The sequence below is a fragment of the Parus major genome, chromosome 4, assembly GCF_001522545.3.
Source record: "Parus major isolate Abel chromosome 4, Parus_major1.1, whole genome shotgun sequence".
In the NCBI taxonomy this organism is placed as follows: Eukaryota; Metazoa; Chordata; class Aves; order Passeriformes; family Paridae; genus Parus; species Parus major.
Window position 1 is genome coordinate 60,908,793 of NC_031771.1, and position 21,903 is coordinate 60,930,695.

General features: G+C 39.6%; 1 protein-coding gene across 12 annotated transcripts in view; it reads right to left on the reverse strand.

Moving 5' to 3' along the window:
- Positions 1-471: 471 nt before the first annotated feature.
- NSD2 (nuclear receptor binding SET domain protein 2) overlaps positions 472-21,903 on the reverse strand; it is a 98,985-nt gene continuing 77,553 nt past the window's right edge. For 10 of the 12 annotated variants that reach the window (XM_015623895.3, XM_033513745.1, XM_033513744.1 and 7 more), the window contains 13 exons: positions 15,714-15,845; positions 14,535-14,658; positions 13,320-13,520; positions 12,440-12,619; positions 11,243-11,399; positions 10,300-10,505; positions 9,725-9,828; positions 9,226-9,495; positions 9,014-9,130; positions 7,142-7,283; positions 6,383-6,489; positions 4,966-5,170; positions 472-4,060 (listed from right to left, as the gene is read on the reverse strand). In XM_015623895.3, the coding sequence (XP_015479381.1) occupies positions 3,795-4,060; positions 4,966-5,170; positions 6,383-6,489; positions 7,142-7,283; positions 9,014-9,130; positions 9,226-9,495; positions 9,725-9,828; positions 10,300-10,505; positions 11,243-11,399; positions 12,440-12,619; positions 13,320-13,520; positions 14,535-14,658; positions 15,714-15,845 (2,211 nt within the window). In that variant the 3' untranslated portion in view covers positions 472-3,794. Of the gene's footprint in view, positions 4,061-4,965; positions 5,171-6,382; positions 6,490-7,141; positions 7,284-9,013; positions 9,131-9,225; positions 9,496-9,724; positions 9,829-10,299; positions 10,506-11,242; positions 11,400-12,439; positions 12,620-13,319; positions 13,521-14,534; positions 14,909-15,713; positions 15,846-21,903 lie in introns of those variants that run through there. The other 2 variants (XM_015623905.3, XM_015623904.2) reach the window with 2 other exon arrangements.

A 21,903-nucleotide genomic window follows, 5' to 3' on the forward strand; every position in this document is an offset into this window, starting at 1 on the left:
GTGAAGCCAAACCAGAGCCAAAAAACCCTGTCTGAAAAAGCCACAGAGTCAGACCTGACCAAGCAGGACCAGCATTTTTGACAGCAGAAGGACCCTGAGGGAGCGGTGCTGGCTGGGCTGGGGAGCTCCAGCTGTCACAAAAACCTGTAAAATTATGAGCACCAGAGAGCAGCACTGGGAAAACTGGACTGCAAGAAATGTCAGCATTTCTGTGATAAGCAACAGTGTGAAAACAGCCACAGCACAGTCATTATCACCTCCTGGAAGTGTAAAACAGTATTTCCAGGGTGTCTCTTAGGAAGACCTGGAGTGTAAGTTTTCCCTATGAGAGAACAAAGCCCTGTTCCCTCACTGCCAAACCGTGCTTTCTTAGGATGTATCAATTCCACATTTTTCTTTAAAAGAAAAAAACAAGGTGCCAAAGTAAGTATACAGAGCTGTTTTACAAAAGAGACTTAGCAACTTCTTAAATAACTAAGAATAAAATTCAACATTTAATAAGACATTGAAGTTTCTCAAGCAGTCAGACATGGAATAATGAGACTCAACAATGTGGAAAAATCCCATTAATATGTCTTTCAAGGTATTTTGCTTTTCCAAGTAATTCAAATAAAAAACCTCCTAAAACCTGACCATGAACACAAAGCTATTGAACAAAACAGACATTTACTCTGATTATTTTTCCTAGGTTGTATGAAAATACATCTAATATACTCAACTGAAAATTGTTTCCATGCTTGCTCATGTGATAAAAGAACAACAAATTCTGAAATTGGCTGTCATGTATCTAGCTTTTTTGCTAGAAAAGGAAAGACATTTTGCTACTATGATGGGCAAGACACAAAGAACATAATTTAAGGCCACATAATATGCCACAGTTAATGTTGTTTAGATTAATTTATAATAGAAAATCCTTCAAGTTGCTGAATGCTAAAAAATATCGAGTTGCATCAGGAGAAAGCTCAAGTCTTAAGGATTGTTTTGCCTTGTATTTGAACAGTGGGAGAAGGAAAACAATGTCACAACTTTTCTTTCAGCTTTTTTTTTTTTGAAACAAAACTTCAGCCTGTTTTCCCAGGCTGCAGAGCAAGGTACAGAAACCTTCATTACAACGCACCTAAACCTCACCTGTCCTAGTACAGAAACCAGAATTCTCCCGGATCACCACCTGAGTGCCTGAGCTGAGCTCACAGGGTTCCAAGGCCAGTATGGATCAAGGGAGAGTTTGATCCACGTTCCTCCCCAAGATCAGCCTACAGGAGGTGCCCAGCAGCAGGAAGGAGCTCCCAGCAACTCACAAGCCAACTCCTGCTCTGCAGTCCCGGTGATGCAGAGCTCCGTGGGCCAGAGGGTCGAGCAGTAAAGAGCAAGGAGAGGTAGAAGGAAGCAGAAGGTCAAACAGCCCCTGGCTCAGAGCTGTTTGTGTGAACAGTCTCTCTGTTCCCACAGACAGACACAAGGGTGGCTGTGACTGCAGCAGTCCCTGTCAGGAACAGGCTGTGGCTTCTGGGAGTGAGGATCTGCCTCCTAGGACCTGGGGCATCACTGCTCCAGAGTGATAGAGCTGTTACACCTACACATGAAGAGGAAAAAGCAACAAAACTAAAAAAAAAAATTAACAAATTATGAAAGCAATGGAATGTAAAGGAAAAATTTTATAATAACTTATTTAAAGGTATTCTTACAAAGCCTTCCTTACATTGTATAGTATTCAAAGAATGGTCCCAATGACATCAAATTCCTTCATTTTGTTTTAAAGCAATGAGGAAAATATTTCTGCTTTACTACCTGACCTCATTTTCCTTCCCTTGAAACCCAATATTAAAGAAACATCCATAATATCATTTCTTGGTTTTGATTTTATGCACGAGACTGTTCTTCAGCCCCATGGCAGAGAAAAAGTTTCCCTCAAAATCAATTAAAGAATATTGACTTTTAACTTAAGTGCAAGGCTTGGCATACCATTTAAAAAAAACGCAAACATGTAACGCTTCCCCTGATTTAGAACTGTGCTATTTCTTAAAAAATATTCACAAAAAAAAAATAAAAATGAACCTTCCAACAGTGTTTATAAAAACTGATTCAAAAAAGCATTTTGGTCACAAAACAGAAACCAAAAGTGTTCAGCAGAGGGCAATGCAACATTTATAACCTCTTTCAATTAATATCTTCTAATAAAGCCAAAGTTTTTACATATTGGGAATAAATGGGGGTTTTGGTAATTCCAAGAACTATATCAAATCTGAAGAAATGCCTTGGAAAAAAACCAAAAAACATACACTTCCATGATATAGCAAGGCTTCATTTTCAAAAGGGCTACACAGAGTTCCTGCACTATTAACTAAGCTAGAACATACACAAATGGCTCAGTGGACATGGAGGTGCACGTGGTGCTTACGGAGGGTGGGTCACAATGGCATAACTCAAAACGTGCTTGGAATGCTGCCTGGTCCTGCCAGGGAGAAAACTGCCAAAGATGGTTTTCTTTACAGTTTTTTCCTAGTTCTACCATTATTTCCATTGATACTAAGTGTTGTATATTCATCTCACTGTGAGTTAGTGAGGACCTAATGCTAATGGGAGCGAGGAATTCAAAACAGCTTTGCTGACACAACACAGTGGTGACAGGACAGTCAAGAGCAGAGCTCCTAAAAAACTAACAGAAAATTTCAGTATGTCAATAAGCCAGTTTTATACAAACTTTATCCAAAGGAACACAGTAAGGCTAAATTTCACATCAAAAGTCTTACATGCTTCTTCAAAAATCTATTTCACTTTTACTTAATTGTTTTTAATTTAGTTTTTGTACTTTCTGTTTCATTCATGGGTATGGTTTTGTTCCTTGTTGGGTATTTCTGGCATTATCACAAAGTTGAAATACTTGGACTCCAAGCATTCCAAAGAAAAGTTTGCTTCTGCATTTTACCTGCCACTGAGGAAAAAAAAAATCACGTAATTTTTTCTAAATAATAGCTTTTGTAAGATTTACTTTTATTAAAACACAAAAATCCCAGAGTATTGGGCCTAAATTGCAAGACAATATCCCTTTAAGTCCAGACCTGTACAGCTCTGCAAGATGAAGTAAATTCTGTTTTGCTGGGATGAAATATAGGAAAAAACAGTATAGAAAAAAATCTCTAAGGAAGATTCCTCCTCTCTGGTACAGGGTGTGCCTTTCCCACCACGCACCACATTTCTTGGTGGAAGGATATTTATGATCATGATTGCTTAAGAATCATTTTTGAAGAGCACAAACCAATTGCTGTGTGTGGTTGCAGCAAGAGACACACCTGGGTCATGGCTGGCATTCAAGCACTTGCTCAAAAACACACAAGGCAAGCAAATCTCATTGGGACCACAGACCAAGCCATTTCTTACTCAAAAGGACTTGAGAACTAACAACTTCTTTCAAGGATATACTATTTTAAACATCTGTTGGTTGACAAATACTATCTCAGAAAAACTATGTTTACGCCTACTTGGTTTGATTTAACCTACCTCCAACCTGCAAGTACTTTGGAGGGAACATTTTACATTCGTAACAATTCAAGTGTAACTGTAATGCTGAGTAACAAGTTTGGTTTGTCCTGAAGTTTGATGAACTATGCAGTTCGTTATCAGTGCAGAAGCAGCAGAAGACTGCTGTGGTTGGCTCAGTGGATTTATAAAAACAAAACAAAAAAATCCCCCCCCATTGTAACCTTTACAGAATATACGTAAAATTGTGTCCTTCCCTGGTCATATTCACAACTTATCTACAAGATAGTGTTAGCAGTAGAAACTGCAGTCCATGACTATTTGCATTCAGCTCTCATCCATCTGTTCCTCCTTCTCCTGGGCTTGAACTTGTTCAGTTTTTTGCGGGGTTTTTCAGTCTTCTGAGTTTCAACAGAATCCACCCCGAGAACATGTTCAGAGCAGCATAACTGTCCATTCAACATGGAATTTAGTACTGTCCTGTCTTGGTGCTCCTTGCAGAAAGAGTTTGGGCAGAAGTGGCAGAAAGAAACAGAAGGTTTGCCACAAACATCACAGTGGTGCCAAGGACACTCCCATTTCCCTGCAATCAGAACCAAAGAAGCCATTAGTGCAGACTGAAACACAGCATCATCTCCTGAAGAAGTTTTGTGTTGTAGCAGCTGAACCAGGCACAACTTTCCTGACAAAACAAATGACAGCAACTACCGGGGCTGATCTCAACACTCAAAATGCTGCATCATACTTCTAAAGCTCAGCTGGCAGCTGCAAGGAGCAGACTTGACACACTCATTTAAATACAGCAGTCAGCTCCAGCTAGAAGAAATGACTCAGCTTTTGCTCAATAGCATTTTACAGAACTCACAGGCTGGTAGAGCATCCAAACATCCGGTCAGCTGCTGCCTGCTCTTAGAGCAGTCCCCTGCTTGTTGCCAGTCTTCCTCAGGAAGGTTTGTGCTTCACTTACAGCTGCTCTTTTGCCCCAGCCTACTTTACCAGTCCTTGTTTTACTTGTTTCTGGGATAACAGGCTTTGCCTGCTTCCCTTCTTCATATCCCACCTGACAAGGCTGACTGAAACCAGGTAACTCCTGTGATATCTGGAACTGCAACCTGTTGTCTGCTGCTCTTGATTTCCCTACTTGCCTTCTTTCAGAAGCTGCTGCTGGTTCTGGCTTCAACTCAAAGGGCTTTATGCATTTCTTAGATATAATCAACTTTCCTGTGGCAAGGCCACGGTGCATCTACCAGGTGATGTGCTCAATTACCTACATTTGTAAAACAAATGCCTCATTTTGCCAGAGAGGCAGGAGGAGGTCACAATTTTGTCTTCAAATCCAAGAGGAGCTGCTCCCACATGATGCACAAATGAAATTCCTGCCACACAAACCAAATGTTTTCAGGATGACACCCCTGACAAGGTTTCAGTGCAATAACTGAGGTACCTGCACAAGTTATTTATACAAGTGTAACAAATGGGCTGACTCACCAAAAGGACGTTTCACCAAACCAAGGCAGGAGAGATGATAAGCTTTAGTACAAGATTTCCTGTCACACAATACCAGCTGGCCTCCATCACCACAACGGAAACAATCATCTTCAGATTCTTTCTTCCCTTCATTCTTCGTTCTGCGTCTCCGTGTTCTCTTTTTGGTCTTTTTGCCTTTTTCTTCTGAGGCATTAGTGGAAGAATTCTACAAGAGTAACACATAAATTTGTAAATACCAGTTTTGCAAAGGAAAAACATGACACAACCTAGCCAAGCACACCCAGCAGACTGTGCACACAGCCAAAAGCTTGACTTGGGGCAGACCTGCCCAGCACTTCACTGTACTGATCTGTGTTGACAAAAATCCTACACTGACCCTTGTGAAAACTCATCCTGAAAACAGATGTTCTCCTTACAGGACCTTCCTACTGAAAAAAACCCCTTCATTTTCTTGTCACTTGACAAGAAAATCTGGTCTAATCTACCTGTGGCTAATTTACCCTCATTATGTACTTGCTCCACCAATCACTTCAATATCCATTTTTCTCTTCCAGTTGCGAATACTCATGCTGGAATTACTAAAACCTGCCCCCTTTTTTCTTTGAGGAACAGACAGCAGAACTTCAGGAACTGTAGTTAATGACAGAAAGAATATACCAAACCATATCCCTGTTTCAATCTGACTTCAGTTCCGCTCTTTGCACTTGCGTAACTCTCCTTCATCAAATCATATAAAATTTTGGATGATTTTTCAACATCCCTACCATCATTCCCTCCCTCTCACCCCAATAATCACTATCTACTTTCTTTAAAATTAACCCATCCTATCTACCAATGCAGACAGCTCCATAAAACTAAACTGTAACACTTAATTTCTTCATGGTTGTCTGTGTAAATGTTCACAGGCTCATGTGAAACCTCATTCAAGTCCATCTCTTAAACAAAAACTAGCTGTGTGGGTTTTGAAGATTCCCAGTCCACCCTCTGAAGTGGTTGGTACTGAGCAGGGTGAAGGACCACAGGGAAGTGCAGCTTTTCAACATCCACAGGTGGTACTTGTGCCTTCCCTCACACTCCTATGCCAGCCCTTCAGAAAGCTCCAACTTCTGCTGGATTACAGGCTTCAAACTAACCTGGACAGGAATCATACAGATCATTCCTTGATATACTTTGGTAACTTTTCCACATTCAAAACTCACATTTTTTCTTCTTTGGTTCAATGCATTTTTTTTTTTTTTAATGAATCTTAGCAAAATAATCATACTGTAAGATTTAAATGCAGAAATAATAAACAAGCATGTCAGAATAATCTCACTGAAAACAGCTGGGCACATTCTTAGTCAGTTTGAAGCCTCCACAACCTTTCCCCTGACAATACTGTCAAATCTCTTGATGTATTACTTGATATATTACTTGCCTTTGGTCTGTCCCCAAGAAATCCACTGCAGTTTGGGGCACCACATTTGCAGACTGTTTTTTCATTGCCCAGACAGTCAAGGTTGTAATTAAAAGTCAGCTCTGTCCCTGAGTGTGAAAAGGACAAGATAACAAATTCTATCAAAATTATTGCAAACAAATATAGCTGTTTCTGTGTGTCTGCTGGTTTGGGACGTGCTTGTTGATGTACTGTCATAGGGTTTTCCCTCTTTTTACTGCTTATAAGCACTGACAATGTTTTACTACATTTACAGTGATTAACTAGATACCCAGATATCATGTCTTATGCAATTACATCTTAAAATAAATTTGTCTGACTTCACAAAACAGTGCTTGTGTCTGGTTTTCACATGTTTTATATCCACCCATCTATCCAGCTAGATATAGCTACAGATAGATAGGTATGTGTGTGAGCATGTATGTACACAAACCAGAACATTTTAACAGCCTACTACATCCTCTCCTTAAGCTTATTATATTCCTGGGAAAGATGTATTTGAGAGCTCCAAACCAAAAACTTACAAAGGACACTTGTCCTAGAAGCAAGCAACAAAAAGTGCCATGGGACTCACAATTAAGAAACACTAAAGTAAAAGGCAGATCACAAAGCATTTCCTCTGATGCCGAGTTCTCTACAAAAATATTTGCACTGAATCAGTTAAACATGACTGCCCTACCAAGAAATGCACAAAAAGTTTAACTTAGAGAATGAAAGCAAAGGCAACCCGAGCTGATGTACCTGCAGGAATGTCACACACAGCAAAGAGCCCGACACGAGTGTCCCCATTCACTGTCCACTTTAGAGTTTCACAATTTGGTTGGCAGCTGTGATTCATAAACCGAGAATAGTTTCCTTTGGGGCCAGCATCAATAATACGGTCCTGGAGAGCAAAGCAGAACAGGATGAAGGTTTTTTTCTCTCTCCCCCTCACAAAAAATAAAAATCATCCATAACTGATTTAAACAGTTGCATTCAGAACTGACACGTTGCTATCCAGAGCACACAAGCCAACTGCTGGTACATGTTGTATTGGCAACTGTAGTGTCCCATGTGGCCTGGAATGTGACACTCCCAAAGCAATACTCATGCTCTAGCTCACGTTTTCCCAGCACCCATCACAGCCACACGGCAGGGTAAGTGTTCTTGTGAGCATTATGGTGGGCATGTTAAGGAACCCCCTTCCCCAGGAAGCTTCAAAACTCAGACACAGTCCTTTACCATTTACTTTGCATTCACGAAGCTGTGAGGCATTTACAAGTACTGTGGTTCATGGCATTTACCAAATCACTGCATGATTACTTCCAGAGATTACCAGTTTCTCAATAGATTTCTTTCCCCAAATCAGCCTAGTTTAAACAAAAACAAGCTCTTGGTAAGCTAAAAATATCCCATTCCTATTAAAAAATTGCTCTAAAATTTCTATATCCACCCAATATACCAGACATTAACAAAATAAAATAAAGCTCAAAATTGCCAGAACTGTGTTTCTTTGCAGAGCACGTGTGCCTGTCATGCCTGTGTGCACACACTTCACTGCATGGCCAGCTCAGCCTCATAATGCCACTGCACTTTTGGTAAGGTAGACCTATAATGAGCATTTATTAATTACAGTAAGAGACAAATACATGTTCAGTTCAGATATTAAACACACTTATGTTGTATGTCAATCCAGTAGAGGAGTGAGAAACTTTCAAGTGTTCAGCAAAATGTGGTTTCATCATTCTGTGGCAGTAACTCCTGCAGGAACTCCTCAGTTACAGGACTAATGAAAACAGTAGCTGTGGAAATGCAGAGCAAGAGCCTTGGGAAAAAGAATGGTGGTTGAGACTGAAAAAAAGTAGGACTAGCAGCCAGCTCTTGTTTTTCTCCTAACAAGTTGTCTGGGGACTGAAGCAATATAATATAGATAATCTGTAACTCCTGCTGTCCAAGTTCTTCACTTTCTCCTCCTCCTGAGGAAGAATATACTCAGAGGTGTGCACAGAATCACAGGTGCTGAATTATTTTGGTGTGTTAATTAACCTGCTGCAATAATCTGCTGTGAATCAATTTGTGGAGGGTTGGTTGGCTACTAAGAGAGAGTGCTTTTAGAAAAGAGTTTCTACAAAAGCACAAGCCTAGTTTTGCCTAAACAATGCTGCAACAGACAGATGGCTGCAAAAAAGATTAAATGCCCTATATAGGACACAGCCTCACAATTCTATTCCACATTCTCTCAAATGAGAATTTTATTTTCTGTTGTTGAAATTTTAGTAGGTTTGCTAACAGCAATTCCTTCCACTGTATCACTGCTATTTCCCTCAAACTTCATTTTAAGACTAGGCAGGTAAGTACTTTGTACTTACAAGTACAGGTAAGTACTGTACTTCATTTCAAGCAACAAAGCACAACCTATAGACCTTAATATGTAATTTAGTAAATAACACAGAACTAAGGAGATTCACTATGTACATACAGAATGGAGAAAGCAGGCACAGAAGAGGCAACACTGTGAATATGTGAAACTGCAGAATGTCAAAGGAAGCAGAATATCCTGCCAAGGTGATCAACAGAACAAGAGATCAAAATAAGGTTGCAAGTAAATAATGGCAAAACCCATCAAATACCTACCTTATCAATAGTAAGCATATAGAAGTGGGTGATGTCATTTTCATGTGCATATTTGATTCTTGCCATACATTCCTCTTCATCAATCAGCTCTCCCACATATTCATTCACAAACTCCCCCTGAAAGACACCAAGTATCACTAGTGAAGTATATCCCAAACCCACAGAGAGCATCGCAGGCCACCAATTCCGTGCTGGGCAAGAACAATTCCTACCTTTTTAATGTCCCTCTTGGCAACCAGACCCCAGCCTTTGCCATCAGTTTTGATGATCTTTGTCTCGGGGTACTGGCGCTTCGTGAAGCACTGGTTCTGGCACCGCTCTCCCGCCGGACAAACCTGTGGGTGGCACTCGTACATCAGCATCCGATTGAGGCACTCGGAATCAAAGCCACAGGGGTTTTCATCCGTGGGTTTGCAGTTGCACTTGGGAATCTCAGATATGTCAGCAGTGTATATCTGCACTTTACCACAAGGTTTATTCACCTGAAAAATTCATTATAATAGAGAAAATATGATTTTAGGAAAGTTAATTTTAGTGCCAGAGTTACACAGTGGTTGCTAATTTGGTTTTGCACCACCAGATGCTCCAATGAAAGCAAAATTTTACCATCTCATGACTGTAAAATCACAGTTACCATCATTACAACCTGACCCCATCTTGCTGCTTAGCTCAAATCTTTGAGAACCCAAGTGTCATTTCCTCAAACTTTACCTTAATATGTTTGTATGGTGGAGGTTTACGTTCACTCTCCTGGGTTTCTTTGGCTTCTCGCTGCAGCTTTATTTCTCGAAATCGAGTTTCAGCTTCTTGCAAAGCTGAAAAAGATTGCAGCATCAACAGAAATGCCAGAAAGAGGATTACTCTCCCAAAACTGACTTGCTCATTCCCATGTGTGTTAAAACAAAGCATTGTTTACTTTCTAGTCCCATCATTCAATTTTCTTGCAAACAATGCTTCTGGAGTGTTAATGTTTTTAACAGATTTATAAACTCTGCTCTTTCAGTCTCCCAGTCTGAGAAAGCCTGAAAGAGTCTACTCTCTTAGTCTTTATTTTAGCTTTCCAGAGAGTAAAAATCATCAGATATAATTTCAGTTAGATGCCAATCTTTTACAAGACATTAAAATAATGTTTTCATGCAAAGACAGCAATAATGACTGCTGCCCAAGACACCACGAATTTCTTTAATTCAATATTGTAAAACAAATGTTCAAAACCCAAGGCAATGTGTGAAGAAAGCAAAGCATGCATATCCCAAGATTATTTTTGTTTACTTTTAGCTATGTACCATTTTTGAAGACTTTTCCAATTCCTTTGATCCCTTGGTATCTACTCCCTCTGTCTCCCTCCATGTAAGGGAACACCCGTGCTTGGTGCGTCCAATAGTAATCCTTAGAACCAAAGAAAAACACAGGAAATTCTCCGATTTCATGCTTCATTTTCTGGATATTTGGGGGAACGTTTTTCGGATGGCAAACTTCTGCAGGCCACCATCTAGCACAGAAGTACAAATAAAAAAATACAGCATTTTAGTCAAGCTCTTTCTTGCAAGAGACAGTTTAACAAAATTACTCGAAACAGCAGTAACTGGTTATTATCTCCAAGATCCAAGAGGATTTAAAATCGTTTCCTCGTCTCTCTTAGTAGAGAGTGAGGGAAGACTAGGAAAGGAAAGCCTGACACTCAGATCTGTGGGAATTCACCTGCCTGCAAGGTAAGCACACACACAGGACTCCCCGTGTCTGGGTAGCAAAACCATCATCTTTACAAGACCTGCAATACTGTAATTATCAAAGATCAAGAGAAGGTCGGTAACACCTATTAATGTTCCAAGGATAACCCTCATCTACCTCTACCTCACTCAAATCTCATCCAAGTGTGAAACAACAACAACCTGAGTGACTGATGTCCCAGCCTTCGAGGGAGTGCTTCAGTCAATTACCAGTTACACCAGTTTATTGGCAGAGATCTCTGACACAGAGGTTGAAAGCTCATATACTGGAGGCAGGAGTCAGAAGACTCGAGGAGTCCTGTATGGGTAATGCCTTGGCCAAGAGCAACAGCAAGGCTGCAAGTCTTTGAACATGAAGCCTGCAAGGAGGTGAGGCCCCGACTTCAGAGAGGAGTCAGAAATCAGTGTGCAGCAAGGCTGGCCTACAGGAGTAACCAGTTGTATAATCCTTAGTAAAACATGCCAGTACTGTAAAACAACACAAATTCCTTCATCAGACCTGTAATTTCCCAGTTTAACCCAAATAATATCCTGGAAATGGAGCTTCTTGCCCGCCCTGCAGTCATTGCAGTACCAGCTCCCATCTGGCATTTCGATGTTTAAGCAGTCAGGGTGAAAGGCTGCTGGGCAGGACTCGCAGCACAGCAAACTCCCACCTGCAGAGACACAGAAAAAGGAAAAAAGGTTGGAAAATGTCAAGATCTAAGTATAAGTTTTGCATTCCAGACAGGTTCGAAATGATGCACACGTGGTAAGTTCAATTAGAAAATAAAACATGCTGTCCCTCAGCAACAAACACACACATCACTTAGCTGGGTACAGCAGCCAAAAGGTCCTGACTAACCTGAATGCCTGGCAGACTTGGGTTAGTAACACATTCAAAATAACAGGAAAGTTGGTGATAAAAATGCCAGAACAATGCACAAATTATAATTATTTTGCTGTACTTTAATGACTACAGTATGTTTAATGTAGTTTTAGTATATATTAACATTTCTATGTAAGAAAAATTATAACCACAACAGATTTCTCTAATGATTTTGGGGTTTTTTTCCCCCCATTGGGGGGCAGAAGGAACAAGGTTGTTAGTTTGTTCCATCAATTATCAAGTGGAAAGTTGGCTGCAGCTTAAAAGCTGCTATGCTGCATGTTAATTTGTTAACAAATCAGGTAAAATTTCACTGCTACAAGTTTAATCAGCACGATGCATTTTGTGGTTCTCAATAAGGAACAGATTTATTGTACAAGATAAAACAAAACACCCTTAATTAGTGGCAAACCCAGCAACAACTAATACTGTTTAAATTTGCAATCTGCTGCTAAACTAAAAGAAACTCTTAAAATATTTATGGTGTAATATTACATATTACCAATAAGGAAACATAAAAAGCTTTCGTACATTGAACACAGGGGAAAGAACAGAAAAATACTCATTAGGTGTCTCTTGTAAAGAATTAAATTGGGCTTCTGATTATTGGATAAAGCCCAAGTAAAAACATTCTTTAATAAATTATTTCTGAAAAAAAGGGTATTTGAAACCCTGAAGCAGCATAAGCCAACTTGACATTACAACAAAACCTAACTTAATATGCCACATTTCTATCAATTTGCTGCGAACAGATTAAAAAAACAATGCTTAGGCTGAAGAATGTTTTGACACAGCATTTCTGAAGGGGTTCCCTCCCCAGGCATTTACCTTTGGAGCACACAAAGCACCAGCTGACATTGACATGGGCGTGGTGGCTCTTCCCCTTCATGGCAGTGAAGTGGTTGGTGCAGACGATGCTGTTGGAGGCGATGACGGCGCATCCCGCGGCAATGCAAACGTCCCCGGCGTGGTACGCAACGGGGCAGCGCACGCAGCGCATCATCTTCCCTGCACAGCACAACACTCACACGTCACTCTGGGGCAAAACTGACTTGTGGCAAAGCACAACACTCTGAGTTACTCTGGCACAAAACTGACTCGTTATTTCGGCAAACAAGATGGTAGTGCTGAGACACCCTACACACACACACACACAAAACCCCAGCCATTATGTTTTCAACGCTTGTGGATTTGCAACAATACTGAATTAATAAAGGTTTTTAGAGAACCCTACACCAAATTTAAAGCACTCTAAGTCTTTAATTACGCACACCAGGGTAGACCAGCTCTTTATGACTTGTAATTTTGTCTGCAAATGTTGCCCAAAGCTAAAAACCTGCATAGAATCAAAATGTCTCCATGTTCATCAAGCCTTGCTGCAGTGTTTGTACATTCTCAGGTCCTGCCCTCACTGCTTTGCCTCTCTCCTCATTATCTATACATTCTGGATTTCATTCTCTCTTGAGAAGAAAACATGGTTAACCATGGTTAACTGAAATCTAGTTTAAAAAAGAGCACAAACAAGGCAAATACTAAATCTGACTAAAATTTACTCTATTACTACTTTTTAAAAATTGCTGGATCAATTGATAGTCCATTTATGCCTAACAAAACTGCAGTTAGCTGCTCTCAAATGGACACATTCCTTACCTTAACATACCATAAATAAAATTAATTCATCAGTCATAAAAATGTAAAATGAAACTACCTTTTGAAATTCGTGGATGTGAGGGGTTACTAACATGACAACTGAGGCAGCTGTGGAGAGGACATCGAAAACCCCTGTTCTCAAACACAGTGAGATGAAATTTTTTCACACAAGCTTCGTGGTAGAATTTTCCACAGTGAGACACCACACAGCGTTTCACATCTGCCTTTCTCTCCTTACACACGAAACAGGTGTGCACACCTAGTGGCAAAATAATAAACAGAATGTAATATCCAAACACATGAAGTTAAAACACTTCTCTCAGGCCTTTATGTTATGCATGAGTTGCTTTTGTGGTGTGGAGGAGGTTTTTTTCAACAAATCAATTTGCATTACTTGATGCAGCAATCTATTTACTTTAGCTCTTTAGTATTAAATACTGATCTGCTCAGATACAAATTAAATAAAGTTACAAAGCAAACCCGTTTGCAGTTGAAGAGTACACAACAACACCCAAAGCCTCATCTATATGATTTTATGTTCTTGTTTATAAGCCTCAGTACGCCAGGACAAGCATGAATTTTTAGTTTTCAAATTTTTTTAAACCAATTAAATAAGATGATGGCTTGTCTGTGGTCCTCTGAAAATTGAAGCAGGACCACAAACCAAAGACAAGCATCCTCTAATCCTTTTTCTGCCCTAGCTGGAACAGCTTTATTTTGAAGCAGCAGCTCCAACAAGGTTTACTGCATGTACTGAAATGAGCTTATGAGCAAGAACACAAATCTTATGTAAAGTTTTGCGATTAAGAACTTCCAAGCAGTTATTACAGGATTAGAAGCAAATTAAATTAATAGCAATAAGGTAGTCTTTTAACAGGAAAAGCAAAAGGCTGATACAGACACACAAAGGACTGGAAAAGAACTTCAAACATTTCACTCGCTGCTCTTTTGTTTAGGATTTCTTAAGTCTTTGTGACAGTCTTTAAACCTCATTTGTAATTGTACTCAGAAAGCAAATAATCTGCAGTTATTAAGGCAATAGAATTCTGATTATCCGTGTTGCAAGAGAGTTCTCACTGAAAACAGGATGACCTTTGTAAAACATGGCACACTTAGTGGTACTCTAGGAACTCCCACCCTGTCAGGTCCCAAAGGATAAATAAGAGTTCTCTCAGGATACAAACTCTGTTCAGGAGGATGTCCTAGAACAATATATGGAAAAACTATATTTTTTTAAAATTTTTTTTTAATTAATAGAAAGGGACAAACTTGCCTGATGTACATTCACTACAAATGAATTTTCCTGCTGGTCTTCCAGAGAGCCCAAGGCAGCTTACATGAAAAGCTCGATAGCAAAGTCCTTCACACAGCAGGAGATCACCTGTTTTTTCACACAGCTTTTACAACACAAAGGCATTGAATGTTAAAGAAAAATTCATATGTGGAAAAAAACCTGTTTTCTTTATTCCTTTTCATACTCTGCTCCTCAAAATATCTTTTCCCGTTGTTGAAATAGAATTTAACAAGTGAAAGACAACTTTACAAGCATCGTCACATTTCCACCTGGCTTCAAGTTGAAACAGGTAACAGAATCATTAAACCACTAGAAATATCCCTCTCAGACCATGGTTCAGGAGTAAATACAACCTGACAGAAAAAAAGGAATAGAAAAAAAAGCTGTAAGAAATATTCCCTGAGCACACTGATGCACCGGAGTAGGGTTAAAAAGCATCCTTCCTTTCCTTTTCCTTGGCAAAAGGAAATCAGTCCAGTTGGCACAATGATACTCCTATATCTGAGTGGTTAGCAGTGACACATGCATAACTAAAAATGAACTGAACAGTGCTGGCAGAATTTAAGGATTACCCAACATTTATAGACAGATACAACCTCATTCCTACTATGTACAAAAAAATGAAATTTAACTGCTTGCCCAGTCTCACAGAAACAAATTTGATCTGTCCACTTGGATTGTGTTATTGTTTTATAGCCTAAGAGCCCTTCTAGAACAGTTTGAGGAAAGGCCTTTGCTTTCAGCTGCTCCCTGCCTGCACACCACAGCAGGGCAGTGCTGCCATCTCTGCAGCACGCTGAGCACAAACCCCACTGGGCTGGCTTCCTCCTCTGTGCTAACAGAGAAACCAGCAGCTCTTCTGCATCATCTGACCAGTCACCTGGCAACACTCATGTGCTTCTTCTGAGCTACAAATTATGCTTATCTTACAGATCTGGAAACTCAAGCAGAAAGGCTAAGTCACTTACTGGAGGTCAAGAAAAAAATTATGAAGTATTAAGAATTCAATTTAATGCCATGGTAACCTCATCACTAACAGACATCTCAGATACACATGCTAAACCTGTTTCTGGCCTAATATTGTAATTTTCCCATTTTATTAATATTTATAATTTTCTAGGAAAGCTCAGGAAACACAGCCCAGCTAACATCTCTCACCTGACACACATATTCTTTTTTTGTTCCCGCTCCTCGCTCAGATTTTTTGGATGATATAGACACTTCAGTCTGAGTCTCATCAGCACTTTCATAGGGGGACTCTGAGCGCTCATCTCCTTGGCCATCAGAGATCTGAAGATTAAACACAGGTGTTAGAGAAAGCAGGCACAGATGGTCAGTTTTGCACAGCATCAGAACTGATGAAAGCAAACACACTGCAATTCACACTAGCAGACTTAGGCATGCTCTTCTGGTTTGGTTTCCCCCACCTTCAAAAAAACACCTTGATTAAAACCACGATTTGCATTTATGGAAGTCTCATTAAAAGGATGATATAACAGTGCCCCTCACCAGCAGCCAAAACAGAACACCAAAACTTTGTAATATGGCATTTTATTTATACTCAGTTCTATAATACAGTTAGCAAGAAGTGCCTAGCCATAACACAGGGACATCTTCAAATCCCTAGATTAAAGTCTGAGCATGTGATTTATGAGAGAGCAACACTCAACTTTTAAAAACAAACTTGGTGAACTCCAAGCTGCATATAAAAGTCTCCAACACAAATATTCTCCAAGAAAGTGTGAACAGCATATAGAAGGAAGGAAGAAAAGAACAAGCAGCTCTCAATATGCTTAAGGAACATTACAGTCAACAATAAACCCAAAATACTACAGAAAATAGCCTTGTTATGGATAAATATATAACGGATATAGATGTAATAAATATGGGGTATTTTTAAAAATAATTGTCATTTACTTTAAGAAAACTCATCCTAAATAACATATTTGAAAGAAAACACAGAGTAGTTTTCATTTCAATAGAATTTAAGGAGGTTAATGGACAATCAAGTCATTTGTCTCATGTTACACCAGAAGATGCAGAATTTCATGTCCCCAGATGATACTCAGTGAGTTGTGCCTCACTAGGTACATTCTCCAAGAGAGGATCACAATTTGGAATTGCAAAAGGAAGCCTTTATTTCTCTTTGAGCTCGTTCTAATGGTTATTCACACATACCATCAAAAGCACTGCCTCCTGTCCCTTCTGGGCTGTCTAACTGCAACTCACAGTTGATGATGCCTTCTCCAGGCATTTCAGCTATATTAAATGTCCCTTGGAAGCAGACATTTTCCTCCTGTGGAAGCATGCTGCAATTAAGCCCGTTTCAATCCTTTTTGTTCCGCCCTCTAATTTTCTCCCTAGGGGACTTTTTCCAGCATCTTAGAGCATTTAGTGGAGTTCCTCTAAACCTTTTCTGTGCTTTAAAAAGGTTGTTGAAAAATCAAGCATGAGAACTAGATGCAATAACCCATTACAATTCTTGTAAGCACCATATCCAAAGCAAGCCAACATGATACCACTCTTCTCCACTTCTGTTCTGCTGTGCAAGAATCTCCCCAAGTCTCTTCAATACAGCACTGAAAGTCACTCTGAATTGCTGTGCTATTTAAAAGATTATTTTTGCCAATAGCCATTTGTCAGGACACAGACACATCACTTTATATGAAGAATTTACTCTCTGTTTTCAGACACAGAATCTCATATTTATCTACAGTAAACCACCTTTTTCTAAAAATGGCACAGCTACATGCTGGAGACAGCTACATGCAACCTATTTATTCCCTATCAACCAACCCATGTAATGTGCAAATTTATTAGAGATGATTTATTTTGAAATCGGAAAGAAAAATGTAAGACCAAACCAAGACTAGATTTAGTCTTGATAAAATCTCTTCAGAAACACTGGTTTTGAGTGATTAAGTCTCACTGCTGCTGCCAGCTAACTTGAATAAACTTCATTTAACATATGCTTTCCTTGGTCATATATAAAACTATTTTATAAACTGGATCAGATTGACAGTTGTTGGTTGGTGGGTTTTTATCCCCACTTTACTTGCAAGGGTATTAATTAATTTCCTGTGTGAAAATTCGTATCTCCACCTCGTCTATGAAAATTTCTACAGCTGGAATGATTTGGAGATTCTGCCTGACCATTTCATAAGTGATTAAAAGAAACTGTAGGTAAAATCCTTGTTTTGTTCAGACACCAGGAAATCTCTGTCCCCTGGAAGGAGCTGTGTAATAGTGAACTGCAAAGTTCTTGCTGGGAAGGGGCCAATAAAGGAAGGCAGCGTGGAAGCCCAGCAAAAACACAAACCCAGTTTCCCTTATGATTTAAGTAAGCTTACACATATGATCATTTCTGTTTAAACTATTCCCACAGAAACATTAATTAGTGCAAGTGGCACACTGCTCTAACATTTTTAGTACCTCATCATGTTCTTGTTTGAACTAGTCAGAATTAGTCACGGTTAGAAAAGGAAAAATAAGCTGGAAGGTCTTAGATCGACATTTCTTCTCCACTTAAAAACAAAACAGAACAAAACAAAGCAAAGCAAAACAAGCAGTCCCGCTGTAACCTGACACTAGGCTTCCCCCCTTTTCCCCACACCACAAAACACTAAACCCAGAGAAGACCTGTTTGTGCAGCACTGCTCGAGTTAACACGCTCTTCCCAGCAGCAAAAGAGCCCTGCCCTTGAGGAAGGTGCTCCTCTTCCCCCAGCTCACTGCTTTTGAAAACAGAGCAGAGAAACAGAACACACCCAGTGATAAATATATTTAGTTAAGAGAATGAGTCAAAGCAATGTTTTCCAGGATTTTCCTGGGTTTATACACTCTGTTAGAATGAAGGATGCAGACCTGTATATGGAAAGGGAACCCTATTGGCAGAAGACAGCTTTTCAGAATCCCCCTAGATATGGGTGACAAAATCCCAGCCACTTGTGAACCTCAGGCTGACATCAATTTTTCTACAGAAATGAGATTTTACCACCTCAGAATTAATGCACCAGCTCTTAATTTAAATTAAATTGTTACTGCGCCAATAAAAGGAGCAGTGCTGGCAAGAATCAAATGCGACATCAGAGATGCAACCACAAAAGCCAAATTCTATCAGCCCATTTCACAAGAAAACTTGGCAATTTACATCCACCTATAGATCATTGCCAGGTTTTGAGCACAAATACCAACACACAGAGCATGAACAAAATACCCTCAGTTCATCAGCTCAATGGCTACCAGGCTGAGAGTATCTTTACAGCTGCCAGGAGTCTCACACACTTTACAAATCAAATGCTCTACTAAGCACCAGTTTTGCATTACACAGACAAGACCGGATACCTGCTCAACTCCTAGGAGTCACTACATTCACAAGCAGCTCAGTGATACACTCCTGTGGCCTGTGCAGGCTGCAGAATGCACCTCTTCATCCCTGCCACCATGACCAAAGGTTTAACCATCCTCTCCAACAGCCATGATCCATGCACAGCTCACACACACTTCACTACCAGATTTCATAGTTTAGGGCCCTAATAAAGGGGAATGTCAGCAGATTTCCTCTTGTAAGAAACAATAAATTATTGAAGAAAATATTAATTCAATATTCAATTCAATATTGAAAAATACTGAAGAAACAATACCCTTATTTGTATCTTGCGAAAGGTAAAACACTGTCTACCAGACACCTCTGAGAAAAGCTCCCTCTGTAGAGAAAGAGAACTGGAATTCAACACCTCAGCTCCTGAAGTTATCCCACAATAACCAATGGAAATATCAGGGAAGTAAAAGAGCACCTGTTCCTCGAGGCTTGCAGAGAAGGGGCTGAGACAACCACCTTCACCTTCATCCAGTGTTTCTCAGAGACAACTTGGAACCTAAGAGAGGTAGAGCATGAGGTGTTTGGGAAAACTGTATTTCTACCCCCAGCAAGCTGTAGCAGCCCTAAGAGGTTCCAATTCATCCAGGGGACAATGAGTTTTGCAATTGAAATATGTGTAGATGGAACAGTCACTAAGTAAAGATGGTTTACAAGAAGATTGCTAGAAATCAGTTCATGCTGATGTGACACAGCCACCTCTGCAATGAAACATAACACTTCTGTGGAAGTTTTTAACAGTTCACATACCAGAGCCCAAAACACAGTCCTCAATACAAATTTAGACAGGTTTTGGGGAGCTTGTTACTTTACTTGTTCAAGTTAAAAAAATAAACGCTTCCCTTGTAAACACGCCAGAGCTTGCCTTGTCCTTATTTTTGTAATATAATTCTCCTAGCAAAGAAAATTGTACATAATTTACTCTTCTGAAATTCAGGCCAAGGTTCAAAGTAATCAACATTTAGATTAGTGGCAAAATGTGTTAATGGGCAATTTGTAGCTATTTTATTCTGCTTTACATTTGGAGTAATTTCTTATTTCTCAGAAAGGCAGACTGTTTTAAAGAGCATAAATTTAGGGGGAAAAAAGCCAAGGCTGTTCACTTCAGATTTTTAGCAAGTGCCAAGTTTCTGCACTGAAATTGTACCTGAACTCTATCATCACCTCCACTTCTCTTTAGCAATTACTGCTGCTGTGACATGGAAGACACCTTTCCTCTGCTGAAGCAAGGATCACTGCAAGCACCATCAGCTTTCACATACTGCACATCAGTCAGGCTTTCCTTCCCACTTCCTTCAATTACTGAACATCAAGGTTATTTTGTGAGGACTCGCCTGTAGAGGCTTTCACACTTCACTGCCTCAACACTGAGCAAGGGTGGGATTTCAGAAATCCAACGCAGCTCTTTCTACTAGGAACTGTACACCTGCATACACAAGTGAGCAAAAGGAGGAAAACAGCCTAAAAACCAATTCATGTTCTTCACGTGAGGTGGGCCAGAGCTTACTTCAGGGGTTAGTGAGGTTCTGAATACCATTGCCACTCACAGAAATGACCAATTTCCCACCAGGCTCCCAAGGCAATCCTTCTCACGTGTCTCAGTCATTATTCACTACTTACACACGTAAGATTCAAAAGGGAACATGTAAGGACACATTACTGCATTTTTTTCAAATTCCTCATAGCTTTATTATTGAAAAAATACTTCGCTACTGAGTCAAACTGGGACAAAATTTTGGCATCTCTTTGAATTCTTTCTGTTTAGTATTGTATTTTTACACCTGAAAAGACAGCAATTGTAGCAATGCGTCATTAAAAATTTGGTTTACTCATCTCAAGATATTTTGAGCATACATTTTATACTACTACTGTATTTTTGGAACAGTTACTCAGGCCCACCGCAGTACAGGAATCAGCATATAAAGACTTCAAACGCCCCAAAGTATTTTTAATTTTCTTTTGAACAATATGCTAGAATTCCCTGTTAACAATAGCCAAAAGAAGTCCTTAAGGGATTCTTTCAGACAAACATCAGCCTATTTTTAGAAAGACTATATAACAAAGCTTGTAAAAGCAATCTTCAGCATTAATTCAAAACTGAATGAAAATGTTTTGCATACTGCAATATTTGATGTACGAAGCCAGATTACATCAGCAAGTCTTGCTGAACACTGGGTAACTGTTTAATTGCTAAATATAAGAATGAGATTTACTTTTTTTTCCTGCTTCTTTGACTACTTTTACCTGTTATGTGTAAAGGGGACCTACATGTGCATACAGATGCAAGGACTGTTGGTGGAATAATGGAGTTTCCTTGGCATGATTATATTGAATAAATAAGTGTTTGGTTTTCACAGAGGTTGCTGAACAGGTTTAGAGGAAGAAATGTGTGCAACTCTATACAACAGTTACAATAAGAAAACACATGAGAACATTGAAAGGAATTAAACTGAATCAGCTATGTGCATTTTCTGAGTTTACTTGTTTATAGTCTTAATTTTGTCTGAAGCACTCTAAAATGATTAAAGGCAGGTGGGCAGGAAGTCAATTTGACAGAAGACTCAAGTACACAGATTTTGTGTACAAAATCTCTTCTCAATGTTTTCCTCCTGCCAGACTTCCTCCAGCTGTAACACGAGTCCTGCAGCTGCAACACTGAGTCTGAGTTAACTGCACAGCTCATTGCACCACCAATTAAAGGTGAAAGAATAAGCACTAACACAGGGAGACATTTCTCACAGTACATCTACATACTGAATCCAGATCTATTACAATTTTTAAAGCATTTTTTACAACCAGGTACCTGATTCCAGTCTCAGCCACACACCTCAGCAGAAATGTAAGACAATTCTTCATTCCCTCTGGCTTTTTACAAAAGAGTTAAATGCGAGCTGGTATGTACACTCAGCTTGCATATTTCTAGAACCACGTGGGTGAGCTTTGCAAATGGTATTGTTCCTTCCACATCTGG